Source organism: Passer domesticus, chromosome 22 (genome assembly GCF_036417665.1).
Source record: "Passer domesticus isolate bPasDom1 chromosome 22, bPasDom1.hap1, whole genome shotgun sequence".
NCBI lineage: Eukaryota > Metazoa > Chordata > Aves > Passeriformes > Passeridae > Passer > Passer domesticus.
In genome coordinates, this window is record NC_087495.1 from 3,179,328 (window position 1) to 3,199,379 (window position 20,052).

The 20,052-nt window shown below is 44.9% G+C and overlaps 3 protein-coding genes across 3 annotated transcripts in view; 2 read left to right on the top strand and 1 right to left on the bottom strand.

Annotated features, from left to right (window-relative positions):
• PLOD1 (procollagen-lysine,2-oxoglutarate 5-dioxygenase 1) lies at positions 1-19,601 on the top strand. Its single transcript, XM_064397013.1, has 19 exons — positions 1-211; positions 4,029-4,120; positions 5,029-5,165; positions 5,789-5,952; positions 6,156-6,268; positions 7,620-7,683; positions 8,772-8,869; positions 9,198-9,299; positions 9,405-9,536; positions 9,817-9,938; positions 10,613-10,717; positions 11,170-11,295; positions 12,101-12,242; positions 12,740-12,853; positions 13,133-13,198; positions 13,505-13,609; positions 13,990-14,136; positions 14,852-14,977; positions 17,345-19,601. Exons 1-19 carry the CDS (start codon positions 127-129, stop codon positions 17,498-17,500), a joined length of 2,196 nt encoding a protein of 731 aa, XP_064253083.1. The 5' UTR covers positions 1-126; the 3' UTR covers positions 17,501-19,601.
• The window catches only part of LOC135285320 (uncharacterized), a 1,160-nt gene continuing 615 nt past the window's right edge, over positions 19,508-20,052 (bottom strand). Inside the window, exon 3 of the mRNA XM_064397504.1 lies at positions 19,508-19,964. Coding sequence (XP_064253574.1) covers positions 19,508-19,964 — 457 coding nt within the window. The remainder of the gene's footprint in view (positions 19,965-20,052) is intronic.
• The window catches only part of MFN2 (mitofusin 2), a 12,473-nt gene continuing 12,152 nt past the window's right edge, over positions 19,732-20,052 (top strand). Inside the window, exon 1 of the mRNA XM_064397014.1 lies at positions 19,732-19,884. The gene's annotated coding sequence lies outside the window, so the exon portion shown is untranslated. The remainder of the gene's footprint in view (positions 19,885-20,052) is intronic.

Genomic DNA, 20,052 nt, shown 5'->3' on the forward strand with positions numbered 1-20,052 from the left:
TCCCGCCTCCTCCTGCTGCCGTCTCGCCGGGCGGGTCTGGTGCGTGGCACAGCTCCGGCAGCCCCGGCCCGGCCCGCGGTGCCGCTGCCGCTCCCGCAGCGCCGTGCGCAGGGCGAAGCCGGCTCCATGGTGCCTGCGGCGGTGCCGCTGCTGCTCGGGGCGCTGCTGGCGCTGCTCGGGGCGGGGGGTGGCCGTGCCTCGCAGCAGGAAGGTAAGGGGAGCGGCTCGGGTCACCGCGGGGACCGGCTGCGATGCTGGCTTGTTCCTGCTGTCGCTGCCCAGCGCTGCCCGCGGCGGTGCGAGCCCCTGGCAGGCAGCTGGAGCCTCGGGCAGCTCGCAGTTTGGTCACACAGCGTCTCGTCCCGCGGGGTGCATCCCACCCGGGTCAGCCCCTCCCTGCTTTTGAACTTAGGGGTTCGAGAATTAGGTAACCGGAGGGCATTTGATCCCAGGCTGGCCACACTGTGAGTCAAGATCTGGGGTGCTCCTAAAATAGCATCAGTGTGTCTCCCTCCGTAAACAGCTGGTAGAAGCTCTAGAGGAGCTGGTAGAAGAGCAGAGGATTAGGGCAGCTTCAGAGTGTCAGCTGCACGAAGTGGTTCATACACTGTCACTCTGCCAAGAAGTTTGGATAATTATCTCTGTCTTCATTAGAGAAGTGGCAATTAGGAGGAGATTTCATCTTGCTGCATGTAATATTTCCCTTCACAGTGTGATTCTGGTGTAACTATCTTTATGTACATTACTTAATACAGTTAGTGTGCATCTATGGGGTGTTGGGAGTTCTTTGGCTGTAGTGGCATGATTAAAACAAAGAATCTCTGTGCTATCCTGCCTTCTTTGCACATCCCAAATCTTCCATGGTTTTCGTAAGCTTTTAGAATGCACTAGAGATATAAAACTTGGGACTGGGAAACAGAACGAGGTAAATTGGTTAGGAAGAGGAATTTGGAATTAGCTGTTTTCTGAACCATCAGTTTTGGCATGGCTCAAAGAGAAAATGCCTCATCTTTCCTGTGCCTCAGCTTCTCTAGAGTAATGTGAGAATAATGATACTGGTCTTCTCTCTTGGATATTCTTTTATATCTGTGCAAAAGCTCTCAACATAGTTATTTGTAGTTGATGAAATTTTAAAAGATTCTTCTGTAAATGTAATACAGAGATTATATTTTCCACTATTAAATTGTGCACTGTTTTGTTTTTCTTCTTTTTGATCTCCATATTAATGGTATTTTCTTAGACACTGTCTTAACAGGAAGTGACACAGTAAGATTTCCCAAATCACAGCCTAAGGATAAATTCATTCCTTGTCCTAAAATGCAGCTGCAGCTGTGCTTTCCCTGTAGACTTGGGGCAGAAGTAAATAATTTTTTTTGTTACTGAACTCATCTGGTCCCTGACTTTTATTCTTTATAAAAACTCAGTTTATTGAATCATTTCATTGTGATGTTGGTATCAAGGTTCCTGATCCAGTGCTTTGTTCTTACTGAATCCTTTTCATCTATAGAGCTGTAGAACCTTCACAAAAGAGGTAAATGTCCTCTTCTATCATTCTACAGATGGAAAAACAGGGATAGCAGGATTAGCTCCTTGTTGTAAGCAGAACCAGCAGTACAGTCCAGCTCCCCTGGTTCTGAGTCCAGTGCTTGCTTTGTTAACCACTGTGTGTTTGTATTCTGCAGCCATGCCATTATTAAATGCATTTATACAATTCCTAGTTGTTTGTGTGGCCCAGGAGGCCTGGCTCAGCAGAACAAGCTGCATTTCTACATGTGGAAATTGACTGTGATATGGGAAACAGGGATGCATCAATCTGTTTAGGGTGTTTTGAAAAGTTTGCATGTGATTGAAAGGAAGAGGGTTCACTGCTCTGTCCTTGAAAATACCTATCAGCTGTGTGAGTGTTCAGCAAAATCTTTGGGAAAGAGAGGAAAGGGTTAAAGCAGAAGGAGCGGAGGCAACATAGCTCAGCACAAACTTCCAGTGCTGGGCTGAAGGAATGTCTCTTGGGATGGAAAGCTATGGCTACTGCAGAGCTCTTAGAACAGAAACTGAGCTTAGTGTCTCTCAGTGTGCTACCCCACAGGGAATCTGCAACTTGGAATTCTGCAGGGGATGAGAGTGGTCTTTGTGCTGGTTTTTCATGCTCCTCTGAGTTCACAAACTGCACGGGGAGAACTTTTCTGTCGTAGAAATAGGACACCGCTTCCTGTTCTGTGTGAGCGCTCAGCACTCATCCTGTCCAGCAAATTTTGGCAGTCAAGTCATAAACAGTGTGGGGCTTTCTTGGGATGGCAGCACCAGAATGAATTAGTGATTTATTTGATGTGAGATGCCTGAGATTTTGTGCTGAAATAATTGCATAGCAGTCAGGACCCTCTCCTTCTCTCCTTCTCTCCTTCTCTCCTTCTCTCCTTCTCTCCTTCTCTCCTTCTCTCCTTCTCCTCTCCTTCTCTCCTTCTCTCCTTCTCTCCTTCTCTCCTTCTCTCCTTCTCTCCTTCTCTCCTTCTCTCCTTCTCTCCTTCTCTCCTTCTCTCCTTCTCTCCTTCTCTCCTTCTCTCCTTCTCTCCTTCTCTCCTTCTCTCCTTCTCTCCTTTCCTTCTCTCATCATTATCATATGCTTTCTCCCCTCACGTATTAGAATTTGAGGGTTGTCTGCATTCCTGTCTGACAAACCCATGCTTGTCCCCCTCTTCCTTGGCAGTATGATCCTCACCTTCTCAGAATCCATGAGCTCAGAGATCTCTCAAAAAGCTGCCGTGGCTTTCTGTGTGCCATCATATGGCTAGACACTGTAATGGCTTTAACATATTCCCTGAGGATATATGTATTTTAGTCATTTGTTTGCTCCCTGTGCCTGGGCTGGGCACAAGGCACTGGGGTGTGCTGGAGGTGCTGGATTAGGAATGAACTCCATATGTCTAAAAATCTGCCTTTAAAAACTGCACCTATGTGGGATTTATATTCTTTTATTTATCACTTAGTGCATATGTCTAATAAATACAATTAGACCTGACCTACTGATTGTTCTACATCTCTTCTCTTTTTTATTCTGATGCAGGTAAAGGATTTGATGAATTTGTTTGGTAATATCTTTCTTCCTAACTTGGAGTCTTACACTTATTTTTCACTTTTTCTGCCTTTGAGAGGTCCATCTAAAACTTCAGCTTCTAGATCCTTCCTCTCCAAAACTAGACAGAATATCAGTTTGGGTACATGAGGGAGATACATCTGGTACATCCATTGAAAAAAATCATTGTTCCAAGAAAAGCCTGCTGAGACCAAGAAAATGTGCTTTCAGTTTTTCCTGGTATTTTCTGATGTGTAAAACGGATGGGCAGGATTTGCATTTAAGCACTGTTGCCAGAGCCTATACAAATTCCTACTTCAGCACAACTGTTAAGGTGAAGTATAACATTTCATCATTGCAATGGGGAAACCAGAACTTCCACATAAAAATCCTATTCCAGGGTACCACAGAGAAACTTCTGAAAGAGAACTTCAGGATTAAGGTTTGTAATTTTTAAGGGACTGGAAATGAAAAGTAAATTAAAATTATAGCACAATTAAATTCACATTGAATATGTATGAAAAACTGGAAGATGCCTCAGGAATGGAGTAGAAAATTGAAGCAGCTATGGAGAGGAAAAAATAGGATTTAGTCTAATTTTGGTTTTCCCTACATCCAGTCAATGCTGAGTGACAAAAAAGCAGCTCTGTGGGGAACAGGAAGTCAAAACTGCATTCAATTGATGACTTCCAAATGGGCATTTTGTAATCGTTCTATTTTTTATCTTCTAGTTTAATTTCTTCAGTACTCTGTGTGAGGGAAGAGAATAGTAGCTTTCACTAGCAGGGCAAAAAACCCACTAAATACTTTTTTTTTTTTTGTTAGCTCAGAAGTCAGGCAATGAAATGGTATCTTTGCATAATCTCTCATTTTATACCCACAATCAAGTTAGGTGTGGAACAGCAGGTTGTGGAAACCACACAAGTTGAGCATCTCTTGTGCTTTCCCCTGTGTGCAGAAAAACTGCTGGTTCTGACTGTGGCCACCAAGCAGACTGAAGGATTCCAGCGGTTCAGGAGATCAGCCCAATTCTTCAACTACAAAATCCAGGTGATGTCCAGCAGCTTCCATGGTGGTTGGTCAAAGGGGATTTCAAATTGTGGAATGGATCAGGCTTGGCCCCACAGTGATTAAATAAAAGCTCAGGAGAGGACACACATCTTGTCACCTGGCTGAAAAGCACTGTGGCTGGGTCATTTCTGCAGCACCCTGAGTGTTCCCTTGGGATGAGATCCAGAACTCCTGCTCAGGGGAGCCTCATGGCACTTTTCCCTTGCACTGCCAAGACACACAGTACAGTGTGCTCCTGTCCCTGTGGCCAGGAGTGCTTTGTCACTGTGTTACCTTGTGACACTGATTGTCCAGCCCAGAGACTGGATCAAAGGCTGCCCAGTCCCTTTGTCCTGGGGCTGTCGTTTTTGCTGTGATTTGCACTGGGAGTTATCAGGACCACTAAGTTTGTGGGTCCTGGTTCTTTCCTGTGAGCCTTGCTGGGAAAGTGCCTTGTTGAGGTGATCCTGTGTGGCATTTTCTAGAAAAATCCCTTTGCCCAGGTTTTTTCTCCTGGGAAGCTGAGAAGCCTCAGAGAAAAAGGAAATTACTGTTGTCTTGTTTGATTCTCCTGTGTTTTGCTGCTTTGGAATGTGTTTGGAGATTGTTCACCCACAGGTGATTGTTTCGTTGGTTTCTGCTGTGAATTATTTTGACTCATTGGCCAATCAGGGTCAAGCTGTGTCAGGACTCTGGAAAGAGTCAGGAGTTTTCATTATTATCTTTTTAGCCTTCTGTGTAAGTATCCTTTCTGTATTCTTTAGTATAGTTAGTATAGTATTCTTTAATATAATATAGTATCGTAAAATAATAAATTAGCCTTCTGAGAACATTGGAGTCAGATTCATCATTCCTCCCATCATCTGGGACAACACAAATCCAATAACCCTGTGCCTGCTGCTGTGTAGGTGCTGGGGCTGGATGAGGAGTGGCAGGGTGGAGATGACCAGCAGCCAGCTGGAGGTGGGCAGAAGGTTCGTCTCCTGAAGTCAGCTCTGAAGCAGTATGAGGATAAGGAGGACTTGATCATCCTTTTCGTGGAAAGGTAATGGCTGCAAAGAATTTGCCATGACCTGAATCTTACAGTGGTTTGGACAGCTTCTCACTGAGAAGAAATGAACTGTGAAATCAATTGCTTTTGAAAAGTGTGTCCAGATCTCTGTCCAGATTTTTCCCTGAATGCTCTGGAGTTTCCTGGGAATCGCTCAGAGCTGCATCCGTGGCAGTTGGGAAGGTCTGATCTGAATAGGCTGATGCCAATTCCTGCATGACATTGATAGTTGTACCTGATTCTGCCACGGTGGAATTTGGCTGCCTCTGTCTGCAGAGAATGAGCAGACAATTCCTATGGAACTAGGCAGGCCTTTCTTACCAGAGTTATTTTTTTATAAAATGAAGTAGGCTGCAGCACATCCTGAGAGCCAAGAATTAATCTCCAGAGAGCTGAAGAGAGAAAAGGATGAGTTGGATCCTCAGTGTTTTTTCATATGCCCAGCATACAAATAAGACTACACTTTAATTAGTTGCATTACCAAAAATATAATGCTGTTGAACAGAACTAAAAGAAAGAGATTCCCAAAGAATTAGCTGTTTCCAGAAACTTTTCTCAATGACATGTTTTTCTGACTCCATTCCTTTTGTCCTTTTTTGGTCTGTCTCTCTCTCTAGCTATGATGTGCTCTTTGCTTCGGGCCCCACAGAACTGCTGAAGAAGTTCAAACAAGCCAAAAGCAAGGTGGTTTTCTCAGCAGAGAATTACATCTATCCTGACAGAAGGCTGGAAGCCAAGTATCCTCAGGTGCGAGATGGAAAGCGCTTCCTGGGTTCTGGAGGTGAGACACACAGCTGGCTTCCAGCTTTCTCCTCCTATTTGACCTGTGGGAGAAGTGGCAAAGCAAACTGAAAGTTGATGAGTCTGCAGCAGCACAGGGTGTGGTGAGATTTCAAGTGAGAGAAGTGAAAGTACATGTATACAGGAGTACTTCTATTTTTTGGTCATGTGGGTTGAAACACCTCCTCATACTTATTCCCACAGGCTTCATAGGTTATGCTCCAAACCTGAAGAAGCTTGTGGAGGAGTGGAAAGGACAGGATGATGACAGTGACCAGCTCTTCTATACAAATATCTTCTTGGATCCAGAAAAAAGAGTAGGTGTATCTAGATTCTGGGTTTCTGAAAATTTGCGTTCTAGCCAGTACCCCCATTTTCTGGTATTAGTGGTTTTTATATTTAAGCATAAAACGTGAATGGGAAGAGAGATGTCTGAAAACAAGTCTTACTGGAGGCTCCTACCACTATCTGTAGGTGCTGGTGTTCAAAGCCATTGAGTGTGGGGGAACTAAGCAGCCTCCTCCCAGGGGATGTGAAACTGCAGAGTGCAGTGCTGACTTAGAGACAGCCAACCTAGCACTGAGTACATTTTAGGAAGATGCCATGTAACATCCTGCAGAAGCCTGGAATGGACCCTGGAAGCAGCACTGCCATCCCAGCACTGTGTAGTGCACTGGCCAGCCCATCCAGCCCACAGGTCATTCTGGTTCTGTGTCACTGCCCTGCTATGCATTGCAGGGGCCAGTCTGTCCCTGGGGAGAGACCAAATGCATGGGGAACTCAAACTGTAACAGCAATTGAATCAAGAGGAAACATTTGAAATTAGGAACTGCTGTCAGACTAGAGAGACACTTGCATTTTTTTTGCCAGCAAGGCAGGTAGAAAATTTAGAACAGCTGGGCTTTTTTAGTTCCCCAGATCTGAGTATGGCCTGTGATACTTTAACATGGACAGTCCCTTTAATGTTCTCATCTGCAGTTCTGGCCCTGTGCCACGCAAGGGCTGAGTAATTCCCCTGACTTGGCACTCAGACAGCGGATGTTAGCACCCTGCTGTCCTTTCCAGTAATCAGTCTCATAAATGCCTGCAGGGACACAGAATTCTGTTAAGTCAGAGCTGAATTTTAGTCCCACTCAGTCAGAGTGTGACTTGCAGCAGGGGATGAAAACAAAGATTGCACAAGCTGATCTTGCACCTTACTGTCCTCTGGTTTGACACTGGTACCTGGGGTAGTGCTCAGGGTCACACTTGCCTTGTGGATAGAAGGCAAGAAACTTTTCACAGCAGATGGTTTTTCTATCTGGCATTCCTGTGTGTTATATGTATTGTAGGGTTTAGATGACTGTAGGTCTACTTTATTCATATGATGCAGATTTATTGACACACCCACAGCAGCTTTAAAAGAGGGGGAGAGGGGGTTTGCATAGTTTTGCCTTATAGAATATATTCAACTTGTTCTTGAAAATAGTGAATTGTCCCAGATTTGAATGAAAATTATGATTACATGGGAATATTTAAGGCTTCCGGCTTTGGAGAGTTTGCCAATGACTTTAGGAATGGGATATATCTTCACTGAACATGGGGTCTGTTGTATGTAAAGAATGCATGCCTTTTGTGTTCTAATTAAGGTTATCTAATTTCTAATTAAGTTATCTAATTCTTTTAAAGGAAAGTATCAACATCAGTCTAGACCACAGAAGCCGGATCTTCCAAAACCTAAATGGAGCATTAGGTGAGATGGAAGAAAGGAGCTCATTTCTCCTTGGAATGCAACTTGCATGTTGACACCAGAAATAAAGTTATGGCTGAAGGGATTGTATTTCAGAAATGGCTGTCCCCACAGAAAAAGCTTTAGTAAAAGTCTCTGCCAGAGTTCTGGGATTTGTTTGCAATTCCACTGAGACCAACTACGTTCTCATTGCAATTCCTTCTCCACTTCAGGGAATGCAGGTCAGGTTTTTCATCTTACACCTCCTTGCCAGTTTGATCTCCAGGCATGTCAGACTGCATTAGCCTTGGGGATTGAGACTGGGAGGGACTTCCAGTGCAAGTAATAACACAGAGCCCTGCCTAGGGCTCGCCTGCCTTTCCGCTTCAGAACCGTGCTGGAATGCCATGGGAGGTGAGAAGCAACCAGATATGTCTGTGAACACTCACTGGTTGTACCAGGCTGCTGACCTGACCTGCTGATTGATTTTGCTAGTCCTGGCAAGAGGGATTCACTTACTTTCCTATCAATGCTGCCTAATGTTTTCAGTCTTGCACCATTCCATCTTTATTCTGATCAAGTAAAAAGGGATAATGGCAGTGAAGTTTGTGGCTCCTGTGCTCATTATATCAGTGATAGACTGCAGCTTGCATCTGTGCTAGTCTTTTTTTCTGAAGGATTTTGTATAGTTGTGTTGAGGCAACATCTTTGATAATCTCTGCCAGGAGGATGGACTTTTGTGAGGGGTGACAAAGAGAGACATCAGGTGCATAGAACGCTTGGGTGGGAAGGGCCTGAGTCCTCCCATCAATAGCTGTCTCTGTCATCAGTAGCTGCTCCTCACTGCAAGTTTGTCAATGCCAGTTTTGAAATAATCTTTCAGTATGGCTTCTGCCAATTCCCAATCATTGTCCAGCTTCCCAGGCATCCTCCACAGGATCATTCTGAATATTTTCTTCCTCCTTTAAAGATATTGTCTGTAGCCCTTAAACTACTTGTGCACAGTTATCCATTGTCCACACTTTCATCTTTCAGCAGTTTTTTGTATAAATGAAGCATTGTGCTTCTAATTCTCAATAAAAGCCTTAACATGATGACAATATCATTTCCAGATGAGATAGTTCTGAAGTTTGAAAACTCACGAGTGAGAGCAAGAAACTTGTTATATGACACTCTTCCTGTGGTGATCCATGGAAATGGACCCACCAAGGTAAGTGGACTGTCCTGAGAGAAAGATTTGGTCTGTGTTTGTTGCAAAGTGACCCTTTAGGCTCGATTGATGAGGTTACTGCCTCCACAGATACTGACTTTCCCTGTATACATTTACATTTGAGAAACAATAAGCAGTCCAGGCCCATAGCAGCAAGATGGATCTGATTCAAAGACCCACATAGTTGGATGGTCAGGCTGTCATGCTTTTCAGACTCTTTAGTTCATGGAGAAGGTAAACAAAGTTAAAATGTGACTCCTCAGTGGGGGTGTACACAAAGAAACTCCCCTGCCCTGTAATGCATAATCTGGCAAACTTCCTTTTGCAGCTGCAGCTGAACTACCTGGGCAACTACATTCCTCAAGTATGGACCTTTGAGACTGGCTGCACAGTGTGTGATGAAGGTCTGCGAAGCCTCTCGGGGTTTAAGGTGAGGCTGCTGTGTTTATTCAAAGCTCTAAACAAGTCTTACACTTGTTGTGTGTCTGATGCTAAACGTGACTTACCACTGCTCTCCTCTTGTCCCTGATTGTAGGATGAGGCATTGCCAATGATTCTGATTGGCATTTTCATCGAGCAGCCCACCCCATTCCTCTCCCAGTTTTTCTTGCGGCTTCGTAACCTTCATTACCCAAAGCAACGGATCCAGCTCTTCATTCACAACCATGTAAGTGAAGTTGGCTTGTGATGGTCTTAGCAAATGTGGGGAAAATGTACACCTCGTCCTCTGCTCTAGACACTTTTGCAGCCTTGGGCTAGACTTCCAGGCTGTGTATATCTGCAGTGGCACCCACAAAATTGCATTCTTATCTGCAGTAACACCCATCCAGCTGTAAACGTGTGGAAGTGGGCTTAAGAGCTGTTGCCTGGTTACTCATTTTCAAGAGCAGGAGGCTGAGTGGCCTGGATGAGCCCATCTTAAGTGTTTTTTTTTAATTTTGCAATAGGAGGAGCATCACTTGATGGAGGTGGACTCTTTTGTAGAAGAGCATGGCAAAGAATATCTCGCTGTCAAAGTGATCGGACCAGATGATGAGGTGGAGAATGCTGAGGCACGTAACTTGGGCATGTAAGTGAAGAGGCCATACCTGACAGCTAGCAGAGACAACCCCTGCTCAAATTAAGGCATCTGTTTGTTCTGAGGATCATCCCTATCAAGTTATTGCTCTTCTTTTCTCAGTCACCCTTTCAGTTTTTCTAGCATTAATTCTGATGCCCTTATATATTGGGAAAAAAATCGGCTTCCATACCAGCTCACTTTGTCCAGTTTCAGGAACTAAGTTCTCACTGGTCCTTTGTTCTGACAGAAGGATAGCCCTGTATCTCCTGCCCTCATCTATATACCCAGTCACAGAGCACAAAGGATAGGCACCCATATCTCTGAAGAGGAGGAGTGTTGTAGCAAAACTAAGAACTAGTGGGAGAGTATCTTCCTGTCTGTGATCAGGAGGTTTGAGTGGTGTGGATTTGATCAGGTGTGGATTTGGGTCAGCTGTAAATGGGAACCTCTTCAGTTTGAGCTGAAGAAACAGTTTGCTAAATGTGATTTTGGCTGTGTCTCAATATCTGTTACTGGATACTGAATCTGGTGTGCTTGTACTGTGCTGGCCCTCTGGGTTGTTACATTAAACCAAACTTCTCTGCGCACCCAGAAGACCTTTAGACTGCAACGTGAAGGAATTCTTGGTCTGTTCTTTGTCTTCCCCTGGTTTAGGATGTGACTTTCCTTCTCTCTGGCTGTAGGGATTTGTGCAGGAAGGATCCTGACTGTGACTATTACTTTAGCCTGGATGCTGAGGTAGCTCTGAAGAACACGGAGACTCTGAGGATCCTGATTGAACAGAACAAGTGAGTTCTTTGGTCTGAGCAATGCTTACTGGTCATCTCACATGAGGAATTCAGTGCATATCCCTGAGATGTTTGGGGAAGCAGGAGAGCTGTGCCAGAGGTGGGATGTTAGCCAAACACCTCTTACATGTTCTTTTTTTTCTTTCCCACTGCAGTTGTAATCCCTGGATTTTAGGCAGGGGATATAAATCATCCTTAGCTTTGTTTTTATCTAGTCACTAGAACAAATTGGATTCTAACAGACCTGGTGCAGGGTATAGTTAGAGAGGAGATTGGGACCATATTTAGCCTTACTTACGTGGCATTTCATTCCAACAGAGCTAACAAAACAGCAACTCTGGGAGGGAGGGAGGGAGGAAACAGCTCTTATGGTACTGTGGTTTGTAAATATTTCCCTTTTCCTCCTGTGGTAACATCCTGCCCTGCAATTCCTTTTTCTTTCATGCTTCCAGGCTGGTGATTGCCCCCCTGGTAAGCCGTCACGAGAAGCTGTGGTCCAATTTCTGGGGAGCACTGAGCCCCGATGGGTACTACGCCCGCTCGGAAGATTATGTGGATATTGTTCAAAGGCTCAGAGTGTGAGTGTGCCAAGAGAGCTCTTCACTGATAAAATCCCTCAAATGGAAAGCTTGCTGCAGCACATTATCATCAAACTAATGCCCAAGAACCAGAGAGTGCAAATGTCTGTGTGCAGGAAAGGCAGAGGGGTCTCTGCTCCCATTTGGAAGTTGCTTTATATTCTCCCCTGAGCAGAGACAGTAACATCTTTGGGGCAGACTTTCTTATGATCAGAGTAAGGGTTTGAGAGTGCTGACTGCTGAAATCATCTCATCTTATTCATGTCATGTTTTCCCACCTGGGGATTATAGTTAGTGTGACCCTTAAAGTCCTGTAAAATGCTGTTTAATCTCTGTCAGATCAATTTTCAGGTGGTCTTTGAAAGGAAGATTCACAAAATTGAGTTGTTGATTCATTCATATTCTTGAAGGACCCTCTTTTTTATAGGCCATTGTATGTGCAGTAAATGCTGGAAATCAGCTTATGCACTTTTGGCTGGTTCAGTTTTTTAAACCACTGGAAAAATATGTTGATCTCTCTGGGAAGAAATTCAAGCCACTAATTACGTCCCTAGGAAAAACACACAGTAGCAATTAATTGCTTTCATGGTGGACTAGCATTTGTGCAGCTTAAAAGCTGTGGGCAATATAAGTGATTTTTTCTGGCACGCCAATCTCCATTGGTATGGTTTCTTCCTACTGTTCTGAGTTGGCTCATTTAGGCAAGCCAGGCTGATGCTGCAGTGCTGCCTGTCATCCTGTCGACTGCAGCACTATCTGTCTTTAGTGGTACTTCAAGTCTGACTTTTCTTCTGCTGTGTTTCAGGGGGCTTTGGAACGTTCCCTACATCAGCAGTGTTTACATGGTGAAAGGCAAGGCGCTGCGCTCCGAGCTTGACCAGGCAGATCTGTTCCACAGTGGCAAGCTGGATGCTGACATGGCTTTCTGCCACAACATTCGCAGTCAGGTCAGTCAAGGAGAGAGGCTGGCAGGGGAGAGCTCTGTGCCAGGGTGAAGGGTACAGGATTAAGCAGTTTCAAGGCATTCAGCTCTGCCAGGGCAGGGATAAAGTGAACTTGTACTAGTCAGTGCAGTGCAGGCTTTGGAACAGCATGGGGTTTTTGTCTTGCTGTGAAACCATGTGTAGCCATGGACCACTGAACGTGGATAACATTTTTGTTATTAGGCCTTTTCAGGACTGCTCTAAATGGGATTGACAGGGTAAGAAGGGAGACTCTAATCTCACAGCTGCTGCTCTCCTCTGCTTCCAGCCCTGGCTGACAGGACTTAGAATTACTGTCTGTCTGTAACTTTTCAGAGTTTCTCATATCCAGGGTGCAAATAAAACTGAAAGCCCACAGGAGAAAGAAAGAGTAAATGAACAGCTTGGAGAACTGTCCAGTGCTTGGTTTCACAGTGGCTCTCAGAAATGTGAGGCCTTTATTATTTTTCTCTGTCCTGCAGGGAGTCTTTATGTACCTGACAAACCAGCATCAGTTTGGACACATACTGTCCCTGGAGAATTACCAGACAAGTCACCTCCACAATGACCTCTGGCAAATATTCAGCAATCCCGAGGTGAGATAACCTGCATACTCAGAAGGCACAGCAGTGTGGGAGACCTGATATTAGATTTATCACTATGGGCAGCCCAGGCTTTGTAATAATGGTGACTCTCAGGTGGGATGAGGAGCACAGGCACAAAATTTGAAGAGAACATGTTTTTGGGATTCATAACACATGGATCTTCAAAGCCTGTGAAATACTGCTTGCACGAGTGCCTGGCTTTTTATTAACTCTTTAAGCAGGGGCCCCACAGAAGTTACTGTTACTGGTTTGCTTATCTTCTCATTGCAGGACTGGAGAGAAAAGTACATCCATGAAAACTACACAGCAGCTCTGAAAGGAAAATTGGTAGAAATGGTGAGAAAACATCACTATTATCCATCAGAATGGGAAATGAGCTTTAGGACAATGCTTTATCATCATTATTGTAATCCTCAGGAATAAGCAGTTGAACATAGGAAACATAACCTTGAAAGTACTTTTAGAGCCAAATCATTCCAGCTCTCTTAAGTGGAAGTGGGGCGTATAAATCAGAAGACAAATTTCTACCCTCAATATTTTAGTTTCCTTCCCCTTACTCAGTCTACACTCATTTTAGCCTTACTTTTTTGCCTCAAACACCTGTCCTTGTTTCTGCTGTTCTCACCTGTCTGCTGTCTGCAGCCCTGCCCAGATGTTTACTGGTTCCCCATATTCACTGACACTGCCTGTGATGAGCTGGTGGAAGAAATGGAACATTATGGCCAGTGGTCCACAGGTGATAACACGGTAAGGAAAAGCAGGAGCTCTTTTGAGTTCTGGGCTACACCATTTTCTGTGCATATCTGGTGATAGCAGTTCATCCTGTGGGAAGGCTTTAGATCCTTAGATTAAACCAGGAAAGTAGGGACAATACTTTATTTTGCTCCTGATTAACTCTGAGTTTTCCTGAAGTCCTCTTTAGTGTCCTCTGAAGTTCCAGTGTTCAGCCTCTCTGATGGTAATATTGTTTCCCTTAGAGTTTAATTATGGTTTGAAATGAGCTTTCCATCCTGCAAATTCTGATAAACAAACATCATACTTATTTGTAGTTACCAGGAACAAGTACTTTTCATTCCTGAATTCCAAGGGTCCCGTCTTTACAGGTATTTCTGTTGGTTCTATTTCAGGACAGCAGAATACAAGGAGGATATGAGAACGTCCCAACTATTGACATACACATGAACCAAATTGGCTTTGAAAGAGAATGGTATAAGTTTCTTCTGGACTATATTGCACCCATCACAGAGAAGCTGTACCCAGGATACTACACCAAGGTATGTCTGTCATATGCAGGGTGACCCCAACATCTGGGAATGATTGGCACCTGACTCCATTGATTCAGAATGCTGAACAATTGCTTTATTAAAACTATATTATATTACATTATACTATACTATATTAAAGAGATACTATGCTAAAGAGTTTGGATACTAAAGAAAAGCCTGTGACTGTCCCCAGACAGTTAGGACACAGCTTAGACATAATAGGCCAATTAATGTAAACAACCATCACCAGAATCCAATTACCAAATCCCAAACACATTCCACATGTGCAACAACAACAGGAGCAGTGAATAGAGATAAGAATTGTTTTCTCTTCTCGTCTCTGTGCTTCTCACTGCCTTCCCAGGAAAAATCCTTGAGAAAGCTTGTGCCTGCTGCTCTCTGTAAAGAGAGCTGAGGCCACAGTATGTCCACCTGAACAGCAAAACTCATGGTCAGCTCAGCACCTCCTCCAGCTGCAGCTTTGTGACAAGAATCCTCCAGCAATACACAAACCATTTCCCAGTACAGGGGAACTGACCCTGCAGTGTGACCCAAGTATGTGCACTGGGAGAAAGGCAATTTCTCAATGATATTCTTCTGCCTGATTGTTGCCTTTCTCCTTTAGCAGTGGGATGCAATTTCAGTGTTACACCCTGCTCTGCAGCTCAGAGGCCACAGAACCCTATAGCCCTCTAACAGAGTGCTCTTTGTTCTTCTCTCTCAGACCCAGTTTGAGCTGGCCTTTGTGGTTCGCTACAAGCCTGACGAGCAGCCATCCCTGGTGCCCCACCACGACGCCTCCACCTTCACCATCAACATTGCCTTGAACAGAGTTGGCATTGACTACGAGGTGAGTGTCTGCCAGGGGTTCAGGGGTGCAGCACACCACCTGCAGCAGCTGAACACCCTTCCCTGATCCACAACAGGCTTCTTTGTACTCAGGATTACAGTTAGTGGCTGTAAGAATCCATGCCTGGTGGGCTGTTTGGGTCCAATCTGGCTAGCTGTGGACCCCAGCCCACACCATCCTACATAGGACAAAAGGCAAAAGATGAGAAGTGCTCTTCTCCACGTGGGGACAAAGTCCTAATTTAATTTCCTTAGTAGGAGACACCAGATCATCCAGGTGACCCCCTAGGTGAAAAAAAGAGAGCGATGTCTCATGGTGGGAGACTTTTAAACCTGGGGGAATGGGGAGTGGAGGAAGAGGACTATAGTGGATATTTTCGCCCCCGATGAGGGAGAGAAGATGCATCTGACTCCATCTTATCAGAAGGCTAATTAATTACTTTAATATACTGTATTGTTCTATATCATCTTGCATTACATCTAAACTGAATCTGCCAAGGACTCAACCCTGCACACACTGCACAGAATCTCATGACTGTTCTGACACACACCCACACACACACACACACCTGGCCCTGACAGGCCAAGGAAACAAAACACCATCACTCTGGGTATCTCCATTTTGCATTCTACTTTTGCACAAACACAGGCACAGCAAATGAGATAAGAATTGTTTCCATTCTCTGAAGTTCAGAGAATGTGAATCTCAGAAATATTCTTGGGAAGAATTGTGCCTTGCTTTTCTCTGTGAAGAGAAATGTGGCTATAGAGGACCACAGCCAATGGGATACAAGTGAAGAGGGGGCAAGGGGAGCAGTAAACCTGGGACAAACATCACCACCAGGGCTGGGCTTTTGGGGGAGGGAAAGACCATGTGATATAAAAGGGGAATCCCATGAGGATACAAACATACTATTCTGTGCAATAGTACAGAACCCAGTGCAAAACAACTAAATAACTATTCAGTGCCATATAGCACCTGAGAAGCAGCCATCCCTAGTACCCCACCATGACACATCCACCTTTACCATCAACATTGCCTTGAACAGAGTTGGCATTGACTTTGAGGTGAGTGTCTGCCAGGGGTTCAGGGGTGCAGCACACCACCTGCAGCAGCTGAACACCCTTCCCTGATCTGTAGCCACATTTCTCTTCACAGACAAAAGCAAGGCACGGCTTCCCAAGGATATTCTGGGATTCACATTCTCTGAACCTCAGAGAAAGGAAAAGCTATTCTTATCTCATTTGCTGTGCCTATGTTTGTGCAAAAGTAGAATGCAATATGGAGATTGTTTACCCAAAGTGATGGTGTTTTGTTTCCTTGGCCTGTCAGGGCCAGGTGTGTGTGTGTGTGTGTGTGAGGACTGTCGGCTGACAGTCACGAGATTCTGTGCAGTTGTGAGCAGTGGAGTGCTTGGCAGATTCAGTTTAGATGTAATGTAATATAGTGTTATAGCATAATATAGTATAATAAAGTAATAATTAGCCTTCAGAGAACGTGGAGTCAGATTCATCATTCCTCCCTGCCACAGGGTCACCTTGTTCCCATACTGATCCATATCAGGCTTCCTTGCACTAAGGATCACAATTAATGACTGGCTTGGGCTAGCAAAGAGAATTTTAAATGCATGAGAACACGGGAGATTCCTAAAGCAGCTTGTCACATTTTCAGAAGTGCTGTCAGAAGGCAGGGACTGTGGTTGTGTTCAAGAGTCCCAGGACAAATGAAGAGATGAGACTCTTGACTCCATGTTTCAGAAGGCTGATATATTATATTGTGTTATGTTATGTGTTATGTTATGTGTTATGTTATGTGTTATGTTATGTGTTATGTTATGTGTTATGTTATGTGTTATGTTATGTGTTATGTTATGTGTTATGTGTTATGTTATGTGTTATGTTATGTGTTATGTTATGTGTTATGTTATGTGTTATGTTATGTGTTATGTTATGTGTTATGTTATGTGTTATGTTATGTGTTATGTTGCTGTACTAAAGCTATGCTAAAAATAATGGAGAAGGGAAAGCATCAGAAGGCTAGAAGGGAATGGAATGGAATGGAATGGAATGGAATGGAATGGAATGGAATGGAATGGAATGGAATGGAATGGAATGGAATGATAACAAAATCTTGTGACTCTCAGAGAGTCCGAGACAGTTGGACCATGGTTGGTCATTAAGTAGAAACAATCCACATGGACCAATCAAAGCTGCACCCGTTGCCTTCCACAGCAGCAGATAATTACTGTTTTTCTTTCCCTCTGAGGCTTCTCAGGAGAAAAATCCTGAAGGGATTTTTCATGAAAATACCCTGGTGACACAGGGACCCCTTCCCTGAGGTGCTTTTCATGTGTTGTGTTCCCACCAGGGCGGAGGCTGCCGCTTCCTGCGCTACAACTGCTCCATCCGAGCTCCCCGGAAGGGCTGGAGCCTCATGCACCCCGGCCGCCTGACCCACTACCACGAGGGGCTCCCCACCACCAGAGGAACCCGCTACATCGCCGTGTCCTTTCTGGATCCCTAGAGCTCTGCTTCCCAGGAAGGACCTTCCCCCAGCCCTGCTCACTGCTGCCGTCGAGTAGAAGCAGGGAGTGTTGCTGAAAGTTTGTGAGGCGTTGTTCAGAGCTATTTGGATTTGATTTTTATATGATTTTTAATATGATTTTTAATTATATTCTAAGACTCTGTTACTGGAGGACTCCACTCTCTGATACTGCAGGTAATATCTAGGAATATTGCTGTAGAAGTCCAAAGGAGATTTTGTGCCTTCATTTTTGATTCTGCTCCTCATCCACTTGAAAGTGCTGTTTACTTGAACTTTCATCAGTGATTCATTGGCTTTAAAAAATAGTTTTTTGGACTGGCAATCCAGCTTTTTGGAGGCAAGTTACAAGCTGGAAGCCTGTTTTCATCCACAGCGTATGTGGGACTGGATGTTACACAATAATTCCTGGACATTATTCCAAATATAAACCAATCAGGGAGCTGACTCCAGGAGTCATAACAGTTAAGTGTCACACCAAATGAAACCTAGTTGGAAGAGCCTGAAGATCATCTGATTATTTACCTCTTTGCTGTTCTTGCAAGCAAATCACAGAGTTCAAAGCAGCAGCAGTGGCAACATAGGTGCTTCTGGTTAGCTAAGGGAAGGTCCTGTGATGGTGCTTTACCTCTGGGATTAGACTGAAGAGATAAAAGACCTCCCTACCTGCTGTTTCTCCAGCTAAGAGCAGCAGGCATACCCACACAAATTCAGGCCATGTCAATATGTAGGTTAAATCTAAGAAAGGGAAGGCTGGGAACAGCTACATCAGCCAGGGGGGCTTCTCTGCAGAATTGTCTCTGTTCTGTACCATGTTACAATAGTCAAAAGCTCTGATCAATCTCTGGATAACAACCCAGAGGTCCCAATGGTCTTTGGTGGCCTCATTCCATTTGTCAGAGATTGTTTTGATAATTTGCTTTGATGGCCCATTCACATTAGATGGAAAAAGCTGTTCTCTGGTTCTTAGAGGAAATAATTATTCAGTGTTTCTGTTGTTTGAGATTGAAAACCAAAACCATTGCAGAAACTTCTCCAGTGGGGTCAAGGCTGGTAGAAATGAGTGGCTGGGAAGTGCTGAGAGATTGTGGCAAACCAGTAATTGTAGAAATATGTCTAGACTAGACCTGTGTTTAGAGAGTGAAGGGGCAGAAACCTTTTCTGCCTGTGGGATACCTGCTCTGCTTGTCAGACACCATTATGCCAGACTAGTGTGTTTCACAAGCAATAAATTCACAGAGTGATTGTCCTTAGGGGAAAAAAACCCAAACCTATGTGCCTTTTAGTTGTCTGTCTGCAGCTTCTGCTCCTGATTGTCAGAGTAGAGCCTTTCTGGGATGGGTCACTCTGAGGGGCAGAACAGCTTTACACCTGGAAGGGGACATGCAGCTTGCCCGACTGCTTTCCTTGAGCTTTTTTGGTCTGTTTTGAGGCCATACACTCACCTGTGCCCAGCAGAGAAAAATCCAGGCAGGGGCAATCATTTGAGAAGTAAAACTGTAGAGTCCTGGTGTGTGAGATCCAGAACTGCCTGTTACCAAACCAAGGGGTTGAGCAGCCAGTCGTCGAGATGGCCAAAATGTGTATTATGTATTTATTTAGCAGCAGATTTTTTTGTTTGGTTTGGGTTTTTTTTTTTTTTTTGTCTTTTTGTTTGTTTGTTTGTTTGGGGATTTTTGGGGGTTTTTTTGTTTGTTTTTTTTTGGGGGGGGTTGGTTTTTTTTGTAGTTGTTGTTGATTTTTGTTGGGTTTTTTTGTTTGTTTGGGGTTTTTTGGGTTTTTGTTTTAGTTTGGGGTTTTTTGTTTGTTTGCTTTGGGGTTTTTTTGGTGGGTTTTTTTTTGTTTTGTTGGTTTTTTTTTTCCTGTGGGAGGTTTTTTGTTTTGTTTTGTTGGTTTGTTTGGGTTTTTTTTTTTTTTTTTTTTTTTCCTTTTTCTTTTTTTGGGGGGGGGGATGGTTTTGGTGTTTTGGTTTTGTTTGTTTGTTTTTTGTTATTTTGCGGTGTGTTTCCTCGGGCCGGTCCGGTGGTGGGCGTTAACGGGCTGTACGGTTTGAGCACGGGGAATCGCATTAAACCTTTCCCGTTGCACGGTCTGTGGGCTCTGTTCCTGAGGCGGGCCGGGCCGCCCGCCATGAGGCCCCGGAACTACAACTCCCAGCGTGCCCCGCGCGCCGCGCGCGGCGCTGACGCACGGCTCCCGCACCTCCCGGGCGACGGCGCCGCGGGTGACATGGCGGCCGTGCGGGAGCGGCGGTGAAGGTGAGCCACGGGCGGGGCCGGGCCCAGGGGGCCTGACAGCTGCTCCAGGCCGGCCCAGTCTCTCCGAGGGAGAAGCAGGGATAAGGACAAGGACAAGGGCGGGGACGGGTGAGTGCGGGACCCTCTGGGCAGGGTCCTGAGGGGGCGCGAGGAGGGCGCTTCCCGCCCTTTCCTCCCGCCCCTGAGGGCTGAGGGGAGGCGGCGTCCGACCGGAGCGTCAGCCCAGCGCCTTCTCCGGGCACCGGGATGGGGGGCAGCAGAGCCTAGAGCATCCCT

Excerpts from the sequence above, each read along its gene's own strand:
- PLOD1 (XM_064397013.1), top strand. The coding sequence starts at position 127 with ATGGTGCCTGCGGCGGTGCCGCTGCTGCTCGGGGCGCTGCTGGCGCTG. Across the intron at positions 4,121-5,028 it reads TCTTCAACTACAAAATCCAG|GTGCTGGGGCTGGATGAGGA; the intron begins GTGATGTCCAGC and ends GCTGCTGTGTAG. Across the intron at positions 14,978-17,344 it reads GAGTTGGCATTGACTACGAG|GGCGGAGGCTGCCGCTTCCT; the intron begins GTGAGTGTCTGC and ends TGTTCCCACCAG.